Consider the following 26,873-nt stretch of genomic DNA (forward strand, 5'->3'; position numbering starts at 1 on the left):
GGGCTCTAGTTTATCTCCATTATTAGCCAATATATTTATGGAAGATTTTGAAACAAATATTATTTCTAAACAAAATTTAAAACCCATAGTATGGTAAATATATGTAGATGATGTATTATCAATATGGCCTCATGGATCAGAGTTGTTGCACACCGTCCTGAATCATATAAACGATAAAGAAGAGACAATAACATTTACCATGGAAAAGGAATAAAATAACACACTACCTTTCCTGGATGTACCAGGAAACTAACATCTAACAGATATCTAAATTACAAATCAAATCCCAACATCAATATTAAAAAGGGAATTAGGAGAAACATTGTACTAATCGATTGAACAGAACAACTTAGTACGGGATCCTACTGCATCCACAACGAATAATAAGAGGAAAATAACAGTACCGTACATAAAACGATTATCAGAAAAACTTAAAAAGATAGGAAATAACTTCAACATTGCAACAACATTCCAAACAATAAACACATTGAGATCTATTTTATCTAAAACTAAACCTAACATTGACCAAAAAAGAACAAAGAATTGTATTTATAAAATACTTTGTGAATGCGATCATTTTTCTTTAGGTGAACCGTCAAGATCATTAAACGTTAGAATAAGTGAACATCAATCTTATATTAAAAATAGAGAATTCGATAGATCTCAAATATGTAAACACGCATGGAAAAGTGAACATAGCTTACATATAAAATCAGAGTTTGTTGTTTATTGAGAGTAAAGTAAATGTAACATCAAATACTTACCATGTGGGGATAGCACTATAAGGTTTTTTCCTCATAATTTACTATGGAATCACCAACAGGAGAATTTTACTGTCATCATTGCATGTGCTTGTCTTTTTAAAGACGAATCACATGCTATGATTTTTCTGATGCGTATTCTCAAGTTAAAGTTGATTTCATGTAATCGAATGAACCATTTTACGATAAAGTCGTCCCATGAACGCAACTCAGCAATATTTGCAATATCATTTTAAAGTTGTGTTCTTCTTCTTTCAGTACCCTGTCCGATTATCGAACTTTGGCGATCATATTGGCAATAATAACTTTGTTTACGGCGGCTCTAAATAAATTAGCGGTGGTCTCTTGATACCATTCTCGGAGATTTCGGAGCCAGAATGTTCTTCTTCGACCTGGCCCCTCCTTCCGGCGATCTTAGCCTGTATTATGAGGTGTAGAAGGTTATACCTCTCTGGATGTCCCATTACATGCCCGAAATATTGTAACTTTCGAATTTTTATCGTTTTTGTTATTTCTGTGCTCTTTTTCATTCGATGTAAAACTATTTCATTTCTTATAAAGTTGTCCAGTGTAAAATATTTAATTATGTCTGAATTGTCAATATGAATAAGTCAGATAAAATTAAATTATTAGAAGAATTTTTGACCAAGTAACAAAAAACAAAATTTGTTTAATTTATTAATGTTTTTTATTTTAAAAACGATTTCCGAAGTCGAAAAAATCGAAATCGAAACGTCAAAAATAAACTTATTTTAAACTTAAATTGTGGCTTATTCCCAATAAAAATAGTAACTGTCTTTGACTTCATCCCATCGAATTCCAATTTTTTCGTGTTCTCTCGTTTTAGTTCTTTTCCAGCTGTTGTCTCATTGTCCTCTCTTTGTCTTCCCTCTGGTTGGTATTCAAGTGCTTGTCTCGCTATGTTGCTTTGATTTTTCCTCAACGTATGGCCAATCCATTTCCATTTTTTCATTGACTGTAGTAGATATGTTAGTTTGCTTTATTCTTTCTCATAGTTTTGTATTAGTTATTCTGCTGGGCCAGTATATTTTCAGGACTTTTCTTAAAGATTTATTTACAAAAGTTTGCATAGTTTCGTTCTGTTTTGAGCTTCTTACTGTTTGAGTAGGTTCCATCTGATGCCTGTTCGATCATCATTTGATTTTCTCATTACCAAATCTATCATTATGAGGAATAGGGAGCGCGGTCATACACAACCCTGTTTGACTTCACTTTCTACGGCTATTTCTTCTGTTACTTCACCTGACTGGTATGTACCATACTATGGTACTTCACCACTTAATGAAAGAGTTTAATAAAGTGTATGATTTTTAGTGGTATCTCATATATTCTTGAGATTTTTAACCTCTGTATCCTATTTACACGATCGAAGACCTTTTCAAAGTCGATAAAACTAATATTTATATCTCTATTGAATTGAAATATAAACTCAGTTTATATTTCAATTCAATAGTTTGAATTTGAAAAATTATATAATTTTCTTATATCCTAAGTACGGCGCTGTCCTAATGGGAATCCGCCAGTAGATCTCTTCGCCTCTTTTTGATATACATTTCACATCCCGAATTATTTCCAAGTTAGTAGTTAGTCGTTCAGAAGCAGGGCAAAATACAGAATCGTCGGTTGTTTAGTCTCTCGGGCCAATTAAGGCAATTAGTCGGCATCAATTAACTAATTAAGATCGGCGGTCCAACGGGGTGACAGCATGGAATTTTTGCATTTTTCGGAACAAATGAGCGAACAGAAGTTCAACGGAAGTGCGAACGGGAATAAAAAAAGAAAATCTTATACTTTTGAAACCGAGTATGGGGTTCCCGTACGGCAGAGGAGCCAGGCGAATGCTAGGGAGAGAGATAGGACACAAAGGTATATATTTATTTATTCTTATTTATCTTCGAAAACTGTATGGGAAACCATGAGTTGTTTCATCATCATTTCCTTAGCCAATCTTCGGAATATGATTTTGAAACTGTTTGACAATGTGTAACATTTTTGTATTAACTAATATATATAATGCGAATAAACCACACATTTAATTACCAAATTTTGTTTTTTGTTACTTGGTGAAAAATTTTTTCTAATAATTTAATTTTATCTGACTCACTCATATTGACAATTCAGACATATGTTACCTATACATTTTAAAGTAGACGACTTTAAAGTGATATTGCCAATACTGTTGAGTTGCGTTTCTGGGACGACTTTATTGTAAGATACTTCATTTGATTACATGAAAACAACTTTAACTTGAGAATATCCATCAGAAAAATTATAGCATGTGATTCGTCTTTAAAAAGACAACCACATGAAATGATGACAGTAAAAATTCTACTATTAGTGATTCCATAGAAAATCATGAGGAAAAACCAGGAAAAAAACTCATAATACTATCTCGACATGGGAAGTATTTTGTCTTACATTTAGTTTACTCGCAATAAACACCAAACTCTGATTTTATATGTATATTATTTAAAAACATTAATGATGTATCCTTGATATGGTATTGACTTACTAATTGTGGTATTTTCTTTTTATTGATTTCCTATTTTACTATGGGTCAGCGAATCCTACTGCATTCTGCCGAGGAATTTGAGACGCGATTGGTCTCATTGGTCTCAATATACTTGAATCTTTCCATTGAACCCTATGTTTATTTTTCCTTCCGTGTTTAGGTACATATTTGAATCTATCAAATTCTCTATTTTTAATATGAGATTGATGTTTACTTATTCTAATATTTAATGATCTTGGTGTTTCACCTAAATAAAAATGATCACATTCACCAGGTATTTTATAAATACAATTCTTTGTTCTTTCTTGTTCATTGTTAGGTTTAGTTTTAGATCAAATGTGTTTGTTGTTTTGAATGTTGAATTTATTTCCTATCGTTCTGAGTTTTTTTGATAATCCTTTTATGTATGGTATTGTTATTTTTCTCGTATTATTCCTTGTGGATTCTGTAGGATCCCGTTCCATTTCATTCGGTCGGTTTTTGAAAATTTCTTATTTATAAACGACAAAGGATAATCATTTTTTCATAAAATAGATGTTAAGAAATTGTTGTTTCAAACAAATGTTTCTCCTCTTAGAACGAATTTTTGTTAGAACACGTAATTTTGGCTCTATCGTGTAAGGATTTAATGATTCCCTTTTTTTATTTAATTTTATTTAATTCCCTTTAATATTGATGTTGTGATTTAATTTGCAATTTAGATATCTGCTGATGTGTGTTGGTTTTCTATACACCTGAATCTCATATCTAGTATCCTTCTTTGATATTAAAACATCCAGGACAGGTAGTGTGTTATTGTTTTTTTCCATGGTAAATGTTCTTTTCTCTTCTTTACCGTTTATATCGTTCAGGAATGTATCCAACAACTCTGATCCCTGAGGCCATATTGAAAACACATCATCTACATATCTCCACCATACTGCGGGTTTTCAAATTTTGTTTAGAATTAATATTTCTTTCAAAATCTTCCATAAATATATTGGCTACCAATGGAGATAAACTAGAGCCCATGGCTATAAAAATGGCACATTTGTAAATAAACTATTTATATCAAAACTTACTAAAATATTATTTGAATTAAATTCAATATTCGATTATTTATTTAAAAAATGTGTATTTTAAAATTAAATTATTAAAAGAATTTTTCAGCAACTAAGAAAAAACAAAATTTGTTTAATTTATTAATGTTTTGTATTTTTTCCGAAGTGGAAATCAAAACTTCAAAAATTATATTTCTTGTTATTGAAACGTTGACACTTTACTACTTCTTTATTTAGGTAATCATAATATGGATATCTTTCTCTCTATTACTATCGACGTTTTCTTTTTTCTGCTTTTTCCAATTCGTGGCTTTCTATACATCTCATGTAACAGTTGTTATTATTATATCACGATAAAATACCAGATACTCGAGTCTTAAGATTGGTTAGCTTCGGATGGTAACATAATTGGTCAATTTATGGTCAAAAGTGTTGGGAGTAAAAGTACCAGACTGAATTTTATGTTGTTTTATTTCTTTCTTTTGAATATTAGATTATTCCTTTTTTTTAAATATATTTTTTAAAGATTTCCTTTCTGACATATATGCTGATTTCATTCTATTTTCATGTTTTTTCAACATGTTTCTATCTTCTAGGCCACATTTTGTTCTAATTATCTGTATCACAACATTCTTCTGTTATTTCTATATATCCTATTACTCTACAGCCCAATTCAAGCCCTGGTCTCCTTCAGTAAACCTCTTCATTCGTTACGACCTCTCACGTCTACAAAATTTTACGCGTCCGCTGCCACTTCATCCTCCCACCTTTTCCCTGGCCTTTCTTCTGGTCTTGCGCCCCGCATTTTACTATCTAGGGCTCTTTTTGGCAATCTTTCGGTCTCCATTCTCACTACATGACCAGCTCATCGAAGTCTTGAAGTTTAACGAATTCTGAGATCGGCGCCTCTTTGAATAGTTGGTAGAGTTTATGCTTGTACCTTTTCGTTAATAGGTTCAAATATCTTTTTTAGGATTTTTCTTTCAAAGACTTCCAGCTTTCATTTTGTGCCTTCAGTCATCACCCATGTCTCGCATTTATAACATACTATTGGTCTGATAATAGTTTTGTAGACCCTGATTTTCGATCTCCAGTGTGTGTTTATAGAGCGGAACACATGGGCGAGTGGAAAGTAAGGTTTTTTTCCTTTACTATTTTTCTTTGAATTTATGATTCTTCTGTTCCATCCGCGTTTGATGCAACTCCCAGATATGTGAAACTTTCTACAGTTTCAATATCGTCTTCTAATTCAACTGTGTGTCTGTTTCTCCTAGCTCTTGGCTGTGTTTTTTTGTATTTTGAATATTTGTTTCTAGTCCGGTCTCTTCTGCCCTGTTTTTAATTGTGAATATATTTCTGTTGTCTCTTCTGTTCTGCGAGAAATAATGCTAATGTCATCGGCATAGGCGGCAATCTGTATTGATTTATTTGTTCGGAGATTACGTCTTCCTATGTTGAGCTGTCTTATCACAGATTCGAGAGTCAGGTTGAATAATGCCAGTGCCAGCTGTCTAATGTCTTCGTGCTTTAATCCTTTGACTATTGAACAATTTTCAGTGAGCTTATTTTGTACTCTGACAGTTGCTGTTGACGAGTCCATTGTTGCTTTTACTAGTCAGATGTATTTTGGGGTATGTTTAAGCTATGCAATATTTGATATAACTGTGGTCTATTAATTGAGTCGTAAGCCTGTTTGAAATCTATGAATATGTTATGGCGTCAATGTCGTATTCCCACGATTTGTTTAGAATATATATATATATATATATATATATATATATATATATATATATATATATATATATATATATATCAAAATTGTATGGGATTCTATTCCTATTCAGATTTTTGGGTCAATACCCAAGTTTCACATCCATAACTCACTATCGGTCGAATTATGGTCTTGTAAATTCGTATCTTAGTTCTTTGATGTGCGCCTTGTAATTTAAATATCTGGTTTATAGCAAACTATGCCGAATTGGTTAGGATGATTCTTCTGATAAGCTCTGCTTCGTCAATGTTGTCCTTTGTGATGTTGACTCAAATTGTCAACTGTCAGATAGGGTCGTGTTGCTCTCTCAAATCGGCTTTGTTCTAAAATTTTAGCGTTTTTTTGTGTTTATTGACATACTTATTTGTTTAGGATATGATTTAAGTTCCGTATAAGTATTGTTGTTTCTACCTTCTGATGTTTTTCTAACTACGTATTCCAGTGCTAAACTAAACAGTGTTGGTGTCAGACCATCACCCTGTCTGTTATTCCGTATGATATTTCTGTTCAACTCTCCTTATTTCCGCAGAGATATTTGTTTCTCTTCTATTTTGGTTAGTCATCCGGTTGTCTTGTTAGCTTTATTCGCTTTTTGTATTTCTTCTTACACTTTTCCATGGATATATAATTTTATTCTCAATTATTGCACTCCTAGACAAGGAAAGACAGAGTGAGGGAGGACATCTAACGCTCATTTAATAAACCTTCACAAAGTGAAGCCAGTTTCGATGTGACCGCCATGTTTAGATCTACTGATTTCAACTTCAACTTACTGATTTACTGAAACAATATATCGATCTACTAAAAAATATGCAATGATAAAATCATGTTCAAAAAGTGATCATTGTATTAGTATTCAATTATAAATTTTGAAAAAATCTATTTTATTGATATATATCCATTATTCTCAATCTACTGAAAAAATAAAATATGACCTGGCAACCTTTCTGGTGCCGGTTTATGCTTCAGTCAATTCCATACGATTACGCGTCCCCTCTCTTTCCTTGTTTAAGATCCCACTACCATTTTTTGTTAAATTATTTTGTTGTTAATAACTAATTTAGATATTTCTGGTTACGATAACATCATTATCATTGTAGTCCGTAGAAATTCTCGAAAGAAAATTAGCATGATTATCCTCCTTAATTCGTCTGGTACTTATTCTGTTAAAGTTGTTTTTTTTTGTATAGAAATTTGGAAACTTAGTACATGTTTTAAAAGTTCAAATGTTATTTGCGATTATTTAATCTGTCAATTCCTTCTTTTACAGCCTTTATAGTTATTGCAATTGCTTAATTAGTTACTATATTTGGAATTTCCGATAATAGCTGTTTTTATTTTAAACATTTCAGTAACGAAGGGAGTCAAGGTTTCTTTATTGCAGGTATTTTCACCAATTGTCTAACTTTGCTTTTTTGCTTTATTATGAAGCGCCATGCATGTTTCTGGTCGTAAAAATAATTTATAGTACCTTTATCAATCTCTTTCAGTAATCGTTTTTTGTTTTCTTGACTAATTTATGTGTACAGCTCTTGCTGTATTATACCTATTCTTAATAAGATTCTGCCGTTTTGATGATTTATGTTTAAGAAATATGTCTTTTTTTTACATTTTTATTTAATATTCGCTGTAATCCATATTATCCATTTTTTTATTATCCGCAGTAAGCCATGTTGTTTTTGTTGAGCATTCTTTATTTATAATATTTTTGGAATATCTGTAACATTAGAATGGTCCCTAATATATTTTTTTGAGTTTTCTTTAACTTGTTAACACGATTCTTTGATTTTCAGTGTTTTCAAGTTCTATCGCTTGTCCTATCGCATTTTGGATATAAATTTTCGTTTGCACATTTTTTTCTTTCCATTCCTTTTAAATCCGATTACAAAGCACTAAATAGTGGTCATTCCCTACATTAGGTGACGTCAGTCACATCCACTATTTGTGATTATAAAATATATCATGGATTTTTTTTCTTTTGCTCAAATGTATAGTTATGTTGAATCATATGATTACAAGAACGTGCTAGTTATTCTTAAGTCGTTTGTTGTCCTTAAGACTACCATTCTTTTCCGTTACTGATTTTCCCATTTATTCCAGGTATTATTTCTTCCCCTATTCTGGCATTGAAATCCCCTAATAATATGTCTTATATCTATCTAAAAGAGACTAATATATTATGTCATTAAAGTCTTATTTTTTATTCATATTTTGTATTATATTTTCAGAACATATTGCTATGTTCTGTTTTTCGATATTTTCCATCTATATTTTACTGGTGGGAAGGGGAAGGGGCCCGTGGCGTAACTAGGGGGGTGGCGAAGGTTGGGGGACGTTCCGCCCTGGGCGTCTGAAATGTATGCCCTTTCTCTGAAATCTCTGAAATTGGCATAAAAATTATAAAATAAAAATTAAGAAATAATGAAAAAAAATTTTAAACAACAATTAAAACTACACTCTGGTACATAACATAAAATAGTTTTAATGTTTACTTTATGTTTACTGCCATAAAAAATTAGTACGCATCGTAATCAGTGTCGGTTTAATACAGTCTGCCGCCCGGTGCTGATACGGTTGCCGCCAGGTTCAAAAATAAGTTTATTAAAATAAGGAAAACAATTACAACTTTTTTGGTTTTCAACTTAAATGAATACTAACAAAATACAAGAAAAAATTAAGGGCGAACTTCAAAAAGTAAAATAAAAATGTACCTAATAACATAAGGAATAAATAACATTCAAACAGGTAACATGAGGTAGGTAATCAAATGCCTTTACTATAGAAAAGCGAGTTATCTTACTTTTACTGAAGCGAAGTTTTCGATGATTCGAACTGCTAAGGAGTTCAAATTTTCTTGGAAAATTGCATTTCTTAAGTAGGACCTTACCCTTTTTAGTGTCGAAAGAGAGCGTTCGCCACTTGTATTTGCGACCATCATGGAGAAAATAATACGCAGGCAAATATTAACGTTTGGAAATGAAGATATTAATTTATTTTCGTATAAAACCTTTACCAATTCTAAAGAAGTGTCTATTTGTAATTGGGAAAGAAACGTTAACAAATGCTTTAAATAAACACATTCTTGGAAAAAAAAAACTCGGCCAAATCCTACTTGGATTTTTGTTGTAATTCGGTTGCCGATCTGAAAATATCTTAATCTTCCGTAGTTTTTAGTTTAAACAAAAATTCAAATGCTCTTAAACAATATTTATAACTATCAGATCGGCGAATAATCTCTGATTTAAGATTGTCTATTATAAAAACATAACATTGTGTTTGTATTTTTTTGATAATCCTGTTCTCAGCATAATTTTCGTTCACTGTTAACAGAATTGCTAAGGCCTTGTAGTGATCAAAACGATCATGTAAGAAATCAAAGTAATCTGCTAAAGATGATAACAGATGAGCGGTTGTGCTTAAATCCATATTTTCTTTTTGTACTACTTTAAGTACTTCATTCACCTCATTAACCCTTTGTAAAACGTCAAGCCAGAATGATAAGATTATTCCGTTTTCCAACAAATGAAGTTTTTCCGATAGAGAAGCTGCTTCAACTCTTACTATATTGTTCTCATTTACATCCGTTGACGTTTCAATCAAACATATTTTAATCAAACCGTGATTGCTTTTTAACGCTTTTACGGCATCAAAACGAGAAGACCAACGGGTTGTATTCACTCTTTTAGGTAACAGTGTCTGCCCCGACTCAGGCGAATCCTTTATTGCACGAGACAATAAATTCCACCTGTATGTAGACACGGAGAAAAAATTGTAGATAGCTTGTACCAACATAAAAAAGATGTTGCTTCCAAACAACCATTTGCTGCATTTTGGAAAACGAAATTTAAAAAGTGAGCAGCACATGGCACAAAGAGAGCTAAATCATTGTAAACTTTAATACGTTCTTGCAAACCAGAATACTTGCCACTTTTATTACTGGTATTGTCATAAGACTGGTCTCTACTGTTCTTAATATCTAATTTCAAAGACTCTAACATACCAATAACTGTTTTCTCAAGTTCTTGTGAGCTATGCCCAGTGTTTTTATAAAATCTGACCAATATTTTCACGAGATTCCCTTTATTGTTACAATATCTCAAAATCGCTGTAAGTTGGTCATCGTGTGTTATGTCAGGTGTTAAATCTACACTTATACAAAAGTATTTGTTTGCTTTAATTTGCCTAACAATTTCATCAATGAATCGATTGGACAAAATATTCAGTAATTCGTTACATATATTATCTTTTGATAGATATGACGTTTTGCCATTACCTAAATTTGCTCGTTTATTATTATTATCTTTTAAAATTGGATCATATTCTGACAATAGTTCCAGTAAACCTAAGTAGCTTCCATTACGTTTTTCGTCAATTCTTTCATGAGTACCTCTAAATGTCAATTTCCTGGTACCCAGAAACTTTATTACACTTATGATTCCTTGAACTTCCTTGTTTTAATAAGAGAGTCTTATAAATTTTCAGATTATCTATATCATTGGATGTTTCATGTTCGTCAAATCTTTCCTACTTTTATTCCGTGATAAAAATCCTGTTTCAAATTGGTTCTTTTTTTTTCAAATAAGACACAATAAAGATAAAATATATTGCCAGTGCTCTTGGAGTAAATTGCCCAATCGCGGCGAATAACTTCTATAATAACCAGTTTTTTTATAAACTATTTGCTTACTGGCATACCTGTTTTGTACGCCGAAATTTCTTTTTGACATTGAAAATTCCATACCTGTAAGATTCTGTTCGACCCATTTTTCTAGAATCATTTCTGCATAATTATGGCAATCTTGCCAAAGTGCTGGATCTTTCTGATACCATGATATTCGATACCATGTGGATTTGTATGCAAATTTTATTTTACCATAACCAATATAATTTCGGAACAGTACGTGCTTCGCGGTTACCGCCCGGGAACCTTCACAACCGCCTGGTGCTACAGCCACGAAAAGACCCCTTGTTAAACCGGCGCTGATCGTAATTCTCGTTTCAGTCACATAAAAAGCTTATTCAAATATTGAATAAGCAATGATATTATAAATGCCCTGGAAAATGATGGATTGGACCTACTATTTTGTAGGAGTCATAGAATAGTAGAATTATGAAATTCAAAAGTCATCTTTATGCCTTGTGCAAACCAGTTTCTCAATTTGTGTGGAGTTCATACATTTGCAATCAACCCTAGCTGTGTAACGCTTTTGGCAACTTTAAAAAGTTTATATAATTTCTTCTACTAATTTCCACACAGATGGGGAATTTAATGGAAGTTATAGGTGTATCTGTAAAACAGCTATCTGACACTAGATGGAGTGCCGAAGCTGTGAAACATATTTTTAAACATTTTGATAAATTAGTTCAAGTTACAGAAAACTTGTGTGACGCCAGGGAAAATATTATAACACGAAGCTCTACTGAAATTTTACTCTCGAATTTTTGTGATTTTAAATTTCTTGGATCCTTTATTTATGGGGGTACATTTTGCAAGAAACAAACAGTCTAGAAAGGTATTTACAGACGGAGTGTTTAAGCCTTGTAAACGTCGTAATAAAACTCAGAAGTTTGAAAGTCTTTTTGGAAGACAGTCGATATAAGTTGGTCACGAAGGCTCTCCGGTTTGCTTCGGAGAAATGTGATCAAATGGGAATCTCCCTTGAAATAAAAGTAGGAGACGTTTAAAAAAGATAATGCCTGGAGAAATAGCCGAAAATGCTGGACTACTTCTCAAAGATGAAACTAAAAGATGTATGCTTGAATGTTTAGACAAGCTACACCAAGAGCTTCAAGCTAAAATGTAAACAATGGAGACTGTATTCGAAAAATTCAAAATCGTTCAGGTCGATTATTTATTCAATGATTGTGACTCAGAATTCGATAAGCAAGAAATTGTTAATGAAATCAAAAGATTTCGCCACCATTTAAAAGCTGCAAGAATAAATGAAGATGCTAGAAATTGGACTACATTGTAGATGGCACAGTTTATTCTTGATATGGACCTAATGAAATCTGTTCCAAATGTCTTTGGAATAGTATGTGTCTCTATTGCTTCTAATGAAAGGAATTTTTCAAAATTAAAACTCATACAAAACTATAAGATTCACGATGAGCCACCCGGCTTAATAGTTTGACAATGCCCTCGATTAAAACGTGAAGTAGCAAACAAAACATCAACTTCGACAACGTAATCAAACAATTTTCAGAAATAAAAATAAGAAAAAATATGTTTGTAAGTAAAAAGTCTGAAATAAATTAAAGTATGAATATTAACAAAAGAATCTTGTGTTATCAATGTTAACCCTTGCTTTAATGTTTTGATAACGAATAAAACCAAACCAGATTAATTCAATTAAAAGTCATTTTTAGCATAGCATAAGTATAAATTTTATTATATTTTATCTTTAAATTTCAAACATGATGTATTTAGGTAGTTCCTATATGGAGTTCTTCTTAGCTTTTTCTTATGTTGGGGAGAGGGGCCTCTTCGGTTACTTCCGCCCCGGGCCTCCTGAATTGTAGTGACGCCACTGGAGGGGGTAGCCTTTTTATATCTAAATACATAGCTAGTATTACATACTTTACTCTTTTGTAGAAATATCAATTCCTCTCACAATATATAAAACTGTTCACTTTGTGAACGTACAAAATTTGAATTGTATCAATATGTTGTCAAGTGAATAAATTATTGAGATTGAGATGAAGAGATCAAATTGACAGTAGCATATAGTTAGAGTAAAATTAACTCGAATATGGACAACTTCAATAATACATCAATCTAATAAACGTATACATACTATTAAAAACAGTCATTTTCCTATTGCTTCATACTTCAGATATGGATATTAAAATTAGCTAATAATAGAAAATATCGGTTCTCGAAATGTCGGCATAAAAATATTACGACTATTTTAATAATATGAATTATTAGAATATGAAAAGTGTGACTAATATCTGTTTATTAAAATTATTAAAACTGAACATAAATTTTTGACGAAAATAAATCGTAAATTAGATACTTGCTAAAAATAAATATAAAAAAGTGGTACAATAGGCTGTATTGTAGACTAACGCGAAGATTCATACTATATTTTCTGTATTTTTAAATCCTAAATAATATTTTTAAAATTGAATAAAGGAATTTTATTATTTATTTATTAATTTTGTAGATTTTTTTTAGAGTTTAATAAAGTTGATAAATAAGTGATGTAGATCAATAAGTACCTATTATAGATCACTTGAGAAAGGCACTCTGCCAAAACAGCTATGGTGATAAGATATTATAATAAATTTTGTGGAAATTTTGAAAATAAAGTTTTCAGTATTTTATTGTTATACAATTATTATTAATAAAGTTTACAACGGATCCCCGTGGCGTAAATTGACTCTTCCAACTGTTTAGTGTGACGGCTATTTCTTAAAAGCCATATTTAATATTCGCTGCTTAAGAAATCTCTTCCAAACTATAAATATGAAAAGTCAACTTAAAATGTTTTATTAATAACTCTTTTTGTCGCACTTTAGTCGAACTGATAATTGTAAAAATACGACAATGTATTATATGAAATTATTTTAAAACGGGAAGTGTCTAGAATAAAAATTTAAACAGATGATTCATTATTTTTATTAATTGGATGACATTTATGAAGAATTTTGACCATTAGAGAAACGTTACGAATCGAATTCTAGTATTGGTATTTTATTTTTCTGTTTGTTTTATTGTTATCGACAGATAGGTATTCTAATTTTTTACTTTTCATTTAATGTCCGTATTTTGTTGGTTATTTTTTCTGAAGTTTTTAATTTAAACCTGCCTAGAATAAATATATAATGACTAGAAACGAATTGATGGAGACTAGTGAATCGATGTGAAGACCGCTATTTCGTGAGGCTACTTCCGTGACGCGCGCCTCAGCATTTTACTATAGAGAAAAAGCAATACAACGCCAGTATAGAAGTTTCGCCTCAAAAAGTTTAAACCAAAGAAATCATTCGGTAATAATGAAAAATAGTAATAAAGATAATTAAAGCATGAATTAATCAAATATTTACAAAAAAATGATGAAATATATGAAACAAATTAAATTTGTAGTCCCGAAAGAAACCCTAAAGGAAATGGTAATCCGAAAAAGAAGAATTGATATAGTAAATGTATTATTTAAACTGAACTATGTTCTAATATACCTACTGCTCTCCTAAGCAAGAAGGTAGTATCTTCAATTTTTGCAATTTTCGAATTTCCTCTTTTATAAGGATTCGTATACAATTAATGATATACCTTACCTTATAACAGTAGCGCACCTAGAATTTGTCTCTGGGGGGGGGGGGGGTTTGGTTGGTCACCGAAATTTTTTTATGATGTACCTCCATTTTAAGTCCTTAAAATGTGTGAGTTACAGTGTCGGAATAGGGTCCTGGGGGATTTTAACCCCCAAAACCCCCCTGAGTGCGCCACTGCCTTATAACAAAGTTAGAAAGTAGTAAGCGTTCATTCCTTGGTCTGGTAGACTATTAAAATTGCAGTAACTCAACTTGTTGTTAGGTATTCCTTAGTTAAAAGACATTAAGTACCTTATACAAGTCGTAAAGCAGTATCTCCTACAGAAAATGGAGATACTGCTTTTTAATCTAGCAACTTCTTGACCATCGCGACATGCCCCACCATAATTACTAGTTTCTGGGTGTAAGTAAGCAAAGTGAAGCCGGAAGCGTGAGTAGAGTAAGTTTCTTTCAGTTTACTCTAATTATTCACTCTGTGTGTACGTGTTCTTATCAATAATAAAGATTACAGTACATTTATTTTCTTCAAACAGTTTTAATAGGTATGAATTTTTATTGATTCGATTGTTAATATTTTTATTGTCATATTTTATTTTTTTAACAAAAAATTTATTAAAATCCATTATAAAAGGTATATAATTAAAAAACCCAATCGGGCTATATCATAAAGACAAAACGTTTTCGGAATCCATATTCCATCATCAGTGTCTAGGTGTACATGTTTTGAGCCACTAAATATCTGGGTAAAAACCCGTTAAAAGTTATAGGTTAAAATTTAGTTTACATTATTCGACCTTATATATTAGGATGTTGAAGTTACCAGTGGATTTGATAATATGGCAACGTACGACTCTACATGAAGTTGCTGGTCCTGAGACAAAGTGTCTACGAGGACTTGATGATAGCAACTCGTTGCAACTTGGTTCCAAAGGTGTTCCTTAGGAGTTCCAAATTGTTATGTTTTGCAGGGTATGCCGAAAACTAGATGAGATAGAAAAAAAGTAGTTAAGATGTCATGACTTCTTTTTTCGTTAAAGTAATGATTGCCCAATCAAATCATCAATAGCCCCTCACAGTAGCGAGATACAGGGCGATTATTGAAAAATGTCGAAAACGATAGGATTAAATAAAAAAATAAATTTTAAAAATTTTATTAGAGCTGTTGATAGAAATATTATGGAAGCGTTCAGTGGCGTACGAAAAATTTTTTAGATGGTCTCATTACAGAAAAATAATACCAACTTATGTTTTTTTATATGGGACACCCTATATATTTTGACATGTTTCGTTTTTATTTTTTATTCCCTTTCACCTGATATAACATGTTATATATCTATTTTCAGTTTTTGAAGCTACCATGCAGATATATTTAGTTGACGTTATGTTATAGGCACTTAAAAAATAAAACTCGCAACAATAATAACGCATTTTAACATTTTATTATGAGGATATTAATCCCCTGTCATTTGTATTTAGCAAACATTAAATCAGTACCTACCTAACTTGTAAGTAAAGTAAATACTTACTGCTAATTGTTGGTTCAAAGTGAATTATTATTTTTAAAGTTTCCATATTTTAGAAATAAAATTGTTACGAAATAGAACACACTGTATTTTATTAAATTTATCGTTTCTATTTATAATTTTTTATCCGATATAACATTATTCCCTTCTATTTTTTTTTTGTTATTGTTTTGAAGATATTTTCTTGTGACATCTTAATACAATTTTCTAGTTTTATTGGGAATAAGCCACAATTTTACTTTAAAATAAATTTATTTTGACGTTTAGATTTCCGTAAATTGCATCGTTTTTTTTTTATCTAAAATAACATATTGTTACATCTTGTAAAAATATTTATTTCGTAGAGTAGGTTATATTAAAAGGTAATAAGTAACAGTGTAGGAATATTTAACTGACACAGTGAACTATATTGGCATGATAAAAAATACTCACTTAGTTCAGGGGATCAGAAGGTAAGAGAAATTCAGTTTTAACGTTAGGGTTTTGTTAAGCATAATAAATTAGTTTATCTTGTATTTGATGATAAACTGATAAACTAACTGCTGCCGGATATATAGGTAGCTTAAAAACGAATTTAAATAACATTTGAGTGTTTTGTTTTCTAGTTTTGTCAAGTGTCTATAACGTGATGTTAAATAAAGAATTTATTTGCAGAGTAGCTCCAACGACTGAAAATAAATTAATAATATGTCATATCAGGTGAAAGAGAATTAAAAATGCAAACGAAAAAGTCAAAATATATAGGGGCTACGTCGAATGCATGTTCGTAACACTGCTCCCCTCTTAGATCTGAGCGTCCCGATCAGCAACTCTATATGTAAGCCCAGGATGGCGGAATCTACAGGATTCTCCAGCTCTGCATGAACCCCTCAGAAAGAAATAACAGTATACTGTCTTTGAAGGACACGATCAAGCATACTTCTGACAATCTTCCAATCTAGATTTTCTAGTGCATGGCCTATCTTGGGTAAGGCCAAATTCTTGATGTCATAATTACACACGATTTTCTTCAAATTAGTTAGAGCATGCCATATATCCTGGTAGCTTGCTCTGTCTGCATACGACTTCCTGGTCACCATATACAGCAAAGATCGAGGAGCATCTTCTAATCTTAGTACTCTTCCAACTTTAGGCTGCTGATTTTTTAACTCGTCCAAACGACCGAACTTCTTATAAAATACGGATGAGATTCCTTTATTCGTCTCAAGATCTTGGGCAACACAGTGGACTTGAGAGACGTTATGCGGAACACTAAAAAGATCCTGTTGAACTTCTGTGGTCACGCCGAATCTAGCACTCTTTCTCTCTGCGTAATTTGACATAAATTCATTAAAGCTTGGTCGCCGGTCATCTTTGATCACATATTGAAGGGTTCGTGCTTCTTCTGTTTCATTTGAGTCAGCATAAGGTGCAAGACGATTTGTGTGAACTACTTTTGGTTTACCTTTCGGCAACTTCTTAATTCGGTATATTACGTCATTTATTTTCTTTTTAATTTCATACGGACCCTCCCATTGTCTTTGCAGTGTAGGAGACAAGCCTCGACGACGTTGTGGATTATAAAGCCAAACAAGATCACCTACATCATAACTTTCATTCTTGCATCGAGAATCATATTAATCCTTCATTCTGTCCCTGGCTAACTGGATGTGTTGGGCAAGTTCATGAATGTTGTTCATTTAACTTCAGGCGATCGACATAATCTTCGCTTGCAACATGTTCTTCGGAAGGTCTGTAGTCAAACTCTAGGTCGCAGGGCAAACGAACTTCACGACCTAACATCAGGCAGGTTGGAGTCTGGTGTAGTTTCATTCACGGTAGGCCATTAAGAATAAATTAATGTGCTGGTCTCAATCTCTTTGATGTTCTGATACAACTTTCGACAGACGGTGTTTACCCATCGTTCGGTTCATTCTCTCGACAATTCCATCTGATTGAGAATGCAGGGGTGTCTTTCTGGTCTTATTGACACTAATCAATTTACAAACGTGTTGGAAAAGGGTTGACTCGAAGTTTTGCCCTTGGTCGAAGTGGATCTCCAAGGGAACACCAAATCGGCTAAAGAATTCTTTAACCAGTACCTCTGCAACGGTAGCAGCTTCCTGATTTGGTATCGCATAGGCCTCAGTCCATTTCGTAAAATAATACATGGCTACCAGGATATATTTCTTTCCATCATTTGTCTCTGGAAGTGGACCTGTAATGTCGATTGCTACTCTTTCCATAGGACTAGCAACATTGTATTGTTTCATGGGTGCCCTATTTTTATCAACTGGACCATTACTGGTTGCACACAGTTCACATTTCCGGCACCATCTTCATACATCATCTTTACAGTTCACCCAATAGAACCCTTCTCGAACCATTTGCAGAGTCTTTAATACCAAAGTGTCCACCTGATGCACCGGCATGCAACTGACGCAATACTTCTGACACTTTACTTTTTGGTACAATCAACTGAAGCTTATTTTCTGTACCATCATCGTTCTCAAAGGTTCTATACAGAAGATAATCTTTTAGCACTAGGCAATTCCATTGGGTCCAGTAAGACTTGACTTCTGGACTATATGCACTAATTTCTTGCCAAGAAGGTCTTTCACTTCGACGCATCCAATCCAATACTCTTTTTATACATGGATCATCTGCTTGAGCGTCTTGTAGCTGTTGAGGCTGCTATTGATCATTAATGACGGGGGTTCGTCCCACGGGGCAAAGTCGTTCTTCTAATTTAAGACAGTGATTAAAATTTGCACTGTATGGCCGTCTTGACTGAGCATCAGCATTTGTATGACTTTTTCCAGCCCTGTGTTCGATCTGTTCTAGCTTTCTGACTGTTGTATTATTTTCTTGCAATTTATGGCGAATGTGGCCTACGTCGCCACCATTTCAACATCTGACTTCGCGTCTCTTCGGCATCGTGTTACGAACTAGTTTTCGTACGATTTCCTCCAGACGTTTATCGTTTTGTTCGTCGCTCTCTTCAGAGGTTCGTTCTCGATAGCTCCGTGAAGCTCGACTAGCTGTCTCGTGTTCCAAGGCAATGGCGAGCGCTTCATCTAAAACTTTCGGTCTAGCCGTAAAGCTTTCTGTAGCTTACTGTCTCTCAACCTATTGACGAAGGTGTCTACCGCAATTTCTTCCAAAATGTTATCTGGTACCTCCGGATAAGCTAACTGCGCTATACAAGCAACATCTGCTTCAAATTCTTGCAAATTATTACTTGCTCGTTGAATTCTACTTCTTATTTGTACTTTGTAGACTTGTTGTAGATGGGCATCTCCGTAACGTTTGTCTAGTCGAGTGAATAAGGTCTGTTAACATTTCTCTCGACCCTTAGGAATTGATCTTAGGATATCCGCAGCATCACCTCGTAAAGCAGTAGTCAAGGAAACAGCTTTTTCTTGTTCTGTCCAATGATTGGCTGTCGCAATAGCTTCAAATTGTCTAAGGTATAGGGACCAAGAAGACTTTCCATCAAATGATGGCAATTTGAATCTCATATGATGTATCGTTTCGTCTCTAGGTGATTCTTCTTTCACCACCGAATCTAAAACTACTGCATTAACTAGTGGTGGCACTTTCGTATTAGTTATCATGTTCTCTAATTGTTTGATCTTCTCTTCTACGTCTATCACTTTTGTATTAGTTATCATGGTCTCTAATTGTTTGATCTTCTCTTCTACGTATTCTATCTTGTCGTTTACATTTTTTTATATCTTATCGAATGTTTTAGAAACTTCTTCGAATTTTTTATTGTTCTGACTATATACTTCGTCGAATCTTCTAGAAATCTTTTCGAATTTCTCGTCGTTTTGTCTAGCTGTTTCTTTAATAATTTGAGAAGTTTCTTCAATCATTTGCGAGACATTTTTTGATTTCGTTAAAACTGCTTCTTCTGCTGACTGGAACTGGAATGTCTCTGGGTCATCTCAATTCTTGTTGAGAACATCCTTCAGTCGTTCTTGAAGGATCTTCTTGGACCCGCTGCAGTCTTCATCTCGTTCTTCTAGTTGCCCACGCATGTGTTTTACTGAAAGTTTTAGTAGCAGCATCTTTGGTCAGGCACACACGTACGTTTTAAATGTTCAAAAATGTTTATTTAGCAGTCACTGCCGAATTTATTTTTAAATCTCACACCGGACACCACTGTAGCATATTTCAATAAAACGAGCGGTTCTTAATTTATATAAATATATTTATTTATAAGTTTACAGCACGAAAATATCTTATCAACTAACTTAGCTAATATCGGAGCTACTTATATATAAAAGTTATTATATATAAAATATAAAAATTCGTTTGTTTGACGGGTCGATCTCTCCCGCGCTCGATACATCTCTGGAAGCTTCTCGTCATTTCGAGATGCAACCGTTTTATGGGCTACGTCGAATGCATGTTCGTAACAATAAGTTGGTATTATATTTTTTTAGCGAGACCCCTAAAAGAATTTCTCGTACGCCACTGAACGCTTCCATAATATATCTATCAAAAGTTTTAATAAAATTTTTAAAATTTTTTAATTTAACCCTGTCGTTTTCGCCATTTTTCAATAATCGGCCTGTATCCGCTACTGTGAGGGGCTATATTGATGATTTGATTGGGCAATCATTACTTTAACGAAAAAAGAAGTCATGACATCTTAACTATTTTTTTTCGAACTCCTCTAGTTTTTGGTATATCCTGCAAAACGTACCAATTTGGGACATACCATACAGGCATAAATAGGTAACACTGGCGAGCTTTTGCACGCCGCAACAGGCAGGCGTCTGGTCTTAAGATAATTCGCCAACGCACTATAATAGGTGTATTATAGGTGCACGACACTATAAGAAGAAGAAATTTAGAAACTTATTTGAGACTATTGGAAATTTAGTTTCTTATTATGAAATCGATTTATTTTCACATCACAGTTCCACTTAAAAACATCGATTTAATTACGAGCTTGTATTTCAAACTGCCTTATACAAGGGTTCTAAATAGATTTTGAGGTAGAAAAATAAACTGCATTTATTGTTTTTAAAAAAATACTCTTCTATAAATCAATACGATTTTGAATCAATTATTTCTTCTACAGCGAACGAATTAATACCAAAATATATATGGTTTAAATGCCTCAGCGGCTTCATTCCTCGAGAAACGTTGACCGCAATTTATTTTTTATAGATGGGAATAGTATTGATTTAATGTCAAATAAATTCAATCTTTTGGTGGTCAAATATAGAATTGTTTCAGCCGACCTGTTAAAGCTTCATGGATGATTCCTATTCAGCGGTTGGTTTTCGTCCATTCGCTGAGTATTTTTTAGTTCTGGTAATAAATGGCGCTGTATTAGTACAGTGATGTACCTAAGTTTGTTGCATTGCTCTAAGGCGTGGCGGCAACATGTGATTATGAAAACTGTTTCTAAAACTAAATTATATTTCAGAAATATTTTTTACTAATTTTTTTTAAGTAGGTACCTTAATGTATAAGCAAAATATTTATTTAACACATATACTGCACAAAATGCCGCCAATAGTTTAAAAATAAAAAAAACTTCATAAAAAATCATCAATAATACCTAAAAGTAAGTAATTCTAATTTAATATAATGCAAAGGGTAAAATTTTGAATATTAATAAAAAAACATCTGGCATTAATACTTACTTGAAATATTTTCAAAAAACCACTAACAAAACGTTATAAAAACCTTTACTTTACATATAAAATAATAAAGAACTTACCCTTACTCGAAAAAGGCGACCACGTTTAGGTCAAAACAAAGTTTCCAGTCCACTGAGTTTGAAGATTAGGGAGTGATATCAAAATAAACTGCCATAATGTCAAAAAGTCAAGATATAATTGATAACTATCTTTGTACATCCACCACAAATTACCCAACCATTTGTAAGATTATGGTTAACACATAAACTATGAATTTTTAATTTTTGTTTAAAATAGTTTGAGATTAAATATATTAATCTCCCTCTCTTAAATCGTTTTCTCATTACTGAGTGTCATGATTTCCTGCCATACGAGCATTATACCTTTCCATCAGTTTCTATCTTGGGCTGTTCTCATGGACTCATAGAATGTCCTGCCACTGGCTTTTTGCACTTGATCGAGAGGGTAAGCTACCACTGTCTTTGTGATCTTCAACGTTTCCCAAAATTGTAAGTCTCGTTAAGATTATCATTACTTTTTCTTGTAATATGTCCGAAGAACTTTAAAACGCCTGCAAGACAAACGGAGAAGAAATTAATATGAAAGATGCAAATATTAAAGTGTGGTATGTAAGGTTTTTATATCGCTTTGTAAGCTCTTTTTGTAAATGTTTCAAGTAAGTAATAATACCCCATATATTTTTATTAACAGTCAAAATTTTACCTTTTTCCTTAAAGTGGAATTACTTATTTTTAGCTGTCATTGATGACAGTCTGTTGAATATCGAAAACGTTTCGAAACACTTTATAATTATTTGGATATTTTCAAAATTTTTATAATTTAACATACTCAGCCTATATATAATGAGTACCTTAGGTAAAACAAGGGATAATAATAGGCGGTTGAAGCATAGCACTGGCCCTGTTACATTCCTTGTATTCGTTATTTATTGTTTGAATTTGTGTTACCTTTCTTCGGTTTCTATGATTTTATTTTCCTCAAATCTCTATTGTAATCTGTTGTAAAGAGCTCCATTTTTAAGTATCATGTTTAAGTTTCTGAGTATCAACTATTCTTCGTGGTAATATACCATGCGGTCCATATGTATGGAATAAGTTCATTTTTGGCGTTATTATGTACTATCTGAAAAAAACCTGAAACAGCTCGATTTTTATTCTTAAATTGACAATTTACAGATGAAAATATTACCCCCTTTCATCACCCCCTTTGAATTATAAGCACCCCCTCGGAAATTTTAAATAACAAAGGGGGTCGTGTGATTTTAGTCCTCTGTTCAGAAATATAAAGTTTTTTAAGTTTGGTGCAATCATAACTGAGAAAATTGATTTTTAAGATGTAAAATTTTGATAATGTCTCTATCACAAAACTTTACGTTCAATGAAGATAATAATGTCACATAATATTTAGAATGTATTTTTCAATGTAATTTTCAATTAAATTAAATGTTCAAAATAACCACCATTCACTTCTTGACAATCGCCGAGGCGATTTTGGAATTCTCGCACAGCATTTTGTACGACCTCGGGGGTTATTTTATTAATTTTTTTCGTTATCCTAACTTTTTAAATCAGTAATACTGTTTGGTCTATTAAAATATACTTTAGATTTTAAATAACCCCATAAGAAGTAATCGAGAGGAGTCAAATCGGGGATCTAGCCGGCCATTCGATCGTTCCACGTCTTCCAATCCACCTATTGGGAAAAACCTCGTTTAAATAATTTCTAACTATACGTGCAAAATGCGGAAGTCTTGTTGGTATTAAATAGATTGATCTACCTCATTTGGATGATTTACATCAGGAAAACTTTTTTTACTTTAATTGTGTGTAAGCGATTTTGGGGTGCTCTTGAGTTAGATATTATGTTGGACGCCATTTGGTTTGGTGTTACTAGATTGGTTCGGCGGTTACTGCCTCCTAGTTTTCGAAGAAGTGACTAGGCTTGTCTACTGGAGTTTTTGAAATCTACATTTTTAACTATCTCAGTCCATTTCTCGCGCCTAACGGTTTCAATGCTGTGGAGTAATTTGTCTGCAATTTCCCGCCTCTCATCTTTACAGAATTTTTCATGCAGTTTTTCGCTCTCCTCAGACCATCCAGGAATTTACTCTTTGCGGTACCCTCTAGGAATTTTGCTTTTGCTGATGTTATTATTGTTTCTGTCAATCTCTAGTAGTTTATGCTTTTTGGTGGGATCCAACCTAAGCATTTACCAAGATTACTAGAGAAAGCAGACCAGTGTGGATACCATGTTCTTCTGACCACTCCAAAAGGGACGAGCCATATTTGTCATTTTCAGAGTACTTCCACATCTTATGGTGACTATTTAAATCCCCTACGTATATGGCTGGGTGTTCGTAGGGATTAAGAACATGTGTAGGCCAGGTCAGAGCTGGGGGTTTATAAATATTGGATATTGTGATGTTGTCGATTTTCACAGTTACCTCGTGGATGTTGTTCATGATAGAAGTGGAAATTAAGGTTGCATTTTCTATGTTTGTGCGTACATTACGTTGCTACACCGTATGCTCTATCGTAGGTAGCACCAAGTAGATCATAGTCTGGGATTTTTCATCTTAAACTCAATTAGACTTCATTTTCAGTATGTGTTTCGTGTATTTCGATCAGGTCAATATCGTTTTCATTTAATAATTTGTGTAGAATTTGGCATTTTGATTTACTTATGGCTTCTATATTAAGTTGGCAAACCCGTACACTGGGCCCGTGTTCTTTTGTCAATTGGTCTTTAGAAGGTCCATTTGTTTGCAGGGTCATGTTTAACAACTTAAGAACTGTGATTTCTTTCTGCCAGGAGATAGTTTAAGACCCACTCCTACTGGGTGAATATACATTGATAATACAAAAATAGTACAAAACCGTGCAGGACATCCCAAATATAACAGAACAAGAAATAATATATAAAAATACTTATTTATAATCTATACTAGACAATCAGCTCTTTTCCAGGGTGCTTATCCAGATACCAGAGATAGGAGTTGCCATCTTTACTGATGTAATAATCTTAGAGGTAGCTGCACTGAACAAATACCTTGAATTGTATAATAATGATGTAACAAAATTATGTAGATATAAAAATAAAAAATTTGTTGGTAAACATATAATTTTTGCTAAACGTCTAAAACTACTTTATTACATTTTGTACTTGCTTACATGATACTTTCTTTTAGGATAAATTTTTGAAATCTGTATTTCACTTCTCTCTTCATGTGGTAATAAAATATTGTCCTTTAAACAACAAATTGCCAAAATGGAGATCTGCCTAAAAAACATTATAGAAAATAATAAGACTATAATACAAAAATATGCCGATATAAATAGTATCCAGTATTTTAACAAAATATTCCACATTTTAGTGTCCAAAGATTTGTTTTTCTTTTATTCAGAATCATTAATCTTATTTATACGATTAGATAATTTTGGTTTAAAAATTACAAATTTTTACTCTAACAAATATGCCATTTATTGACATTTTTCAAGAATACGCCACATTAAAATGACGTAAATCGTCATTTTTGAAAATTCTTCTAAATGAAGCGTTGACAACAAAAGTTAACGAACCAAAAAAATTGAATTCTGATTTAAACTTTATGATTCCATGTAAGTTGATGCCAGGTGTGTTAATGTTGCTTTTTTTCTGAATGTAAGTAAAAAATAAGCATTCGATTATGCCTGGAATCGATTTTGTGGATAGAGGGTTTTGTTATATTTTATCAAAGCAATAAAAGTTTGTGATACAAAAAAGAAAAATTAAATTATTTAAGTCAAGAAGACTTTATTTATTTACAATCTTTCATTCAAATAAACACTTATGTAAGCGTAAATTTTTGCAAAGTTAAGCAAAATATTTTCAAAATAAGCAAGGTTCAAGATACACCGGAAAGATACAGAGAGTATCTCTCTGGTTCTCGTTGGTTCTCCACACTCGATCTAAAAAGTGGATATTGGCAAGTAGACATGGAACCAGCTGATCGGGAGAAAACCGCATTCTCGATAGGATGAGGGCTTTGGCAGTTCACGGTTACGCCTTTGGATTTATGTAGTGCCCCTACCACATTTGAAAGATTAATGGAGGCAGTTTTAAGAGGTCTAACATGGAAAACATGTCTGGTTTATTGGATGATGTAATTGTAGTTGGAAGATCCTTCGATGAACATGCCAATAATCTGACAGAAGTCTTTCAACGATTGCGGGCAGCGAATTTGAAGTTGATTCCGAAGAAATGTCACACGTTTCGACGAGAAGTGAAGTACTTGGGACATATTGTAGCGAGTAATGGTATAACATCTGATCTTGAAAAGCTTGCAGCAATTAAGGATTGGTCAGTAATAAGAGATAAACACGAAATTATAAGCTTCCTTGGTCTATGTACATACTACTGACGTTTTGTCAAAGGATTTACCAACATCTTCACTGCATTAACAAAGTTGACAGAAGAAGACGAAGAAGATACATGGAGTGAAGAGTGTCAAAAATCTTTCGAATAACTACAAATGGATCTGGCCAGTGCACCGATTTTAAACTACCCGAGACAGGGAGGGCAGGAAAAAGTCATTGCTTGCTTTAGCAAAGTCTTGTCGAAACCAGAAAGTAACTATTGCGTTACGAGAAGAGAATTGCTAGGGCTGGAAGAGTTCAATTAAAGCTGATGCCCTTTCAAGACGGCCGTGCATTGCAAATTGTAATCACTGTCTTAAATTAGAGGAACGACTTTGCCCCGTGAGACGAACCACCGTCATTAATGATCAATGATAGATCAACAGCTACAAGACGCCCAAGCAGATAGTTCATGCATAAAAAGAGTATTGGATTGGATGCGTTAAAGTGAGAGACCTTCTTGGCAAGACATTATTGCATGTAGTCCAGAAGTCAAGTCCTACTGGAGCTAATGGAATTGCCTGGTACTAAAAGATGATTTTTTTACAGAACTTTTGAGAACCCAAAACTGGCTTCGGCAACATCACACCTTTTCTTCCCAAAAACAATAATCTTAAAACTTGCAGTTTGGAAGATTATTGTCCACAGGCTTGCCCAATAGAAGATTTTTGGACTTTACTGTCTAGGAAGGTTTATCATGGATTATCAATTCCGTCTAGGAGCTCATGAGAAACATTTGAAAACATTTTCGACTGGTAGAGCAGAATGGGCAACTGTATATAATTCGATAGTATATTTTAGTTAAGTATTCAGTTGTAAGTTATGATAACTAGTTAATGTATAAATAAATTTCTTCATTTATTTATCAAAAAAAAAATCCGATAAATATTTTGTTCCAAAACATATTA

At 32.9% G+C, this 26,873-nt stretch overlaps 1 protein-coding gene across 1 annotated transcript in view; it reads left to right on the forward strand.

Annotated features, from left to right (window-relative positions):
- Positions 1 to 2,375: 2,375 nt before the first annotated feature.
- Positions 2,376 to 26,873, forward strand: part of LOC140434593 (transcription factor 15-like) — a 48,237-nt gene continuing 23,739 nt past the window's right edge. The window contains exon 1 of the mRNA XM_072522969.1: positions 2,376 to 2,648. Coding sequence (XP_072379070.1) covers positions 2,488 to 2,648 — 161 coding nt within the window. The 5' untranslated portion in view covers positions 2,376 to 2,487. The remainder of the gene's footprint in view (positions 2,649 to 26,873) is intronic.

Source organism: Diabrotica undecimpunctata, chromosome 2 (genome assembly GCF_040954645.1).
Source record: "Diabrotica undecimpunctata isolate CICGRU chromosome 2, icDiaUnde3, whole genome shotgun sequence".
Lineage (NCBI taxonomy): Eukaryota > Metazoa > Arthropoda > Insecta > Coleoptera > Chrysomelidae > Diabrotica > Diabrotica undecimpunctata.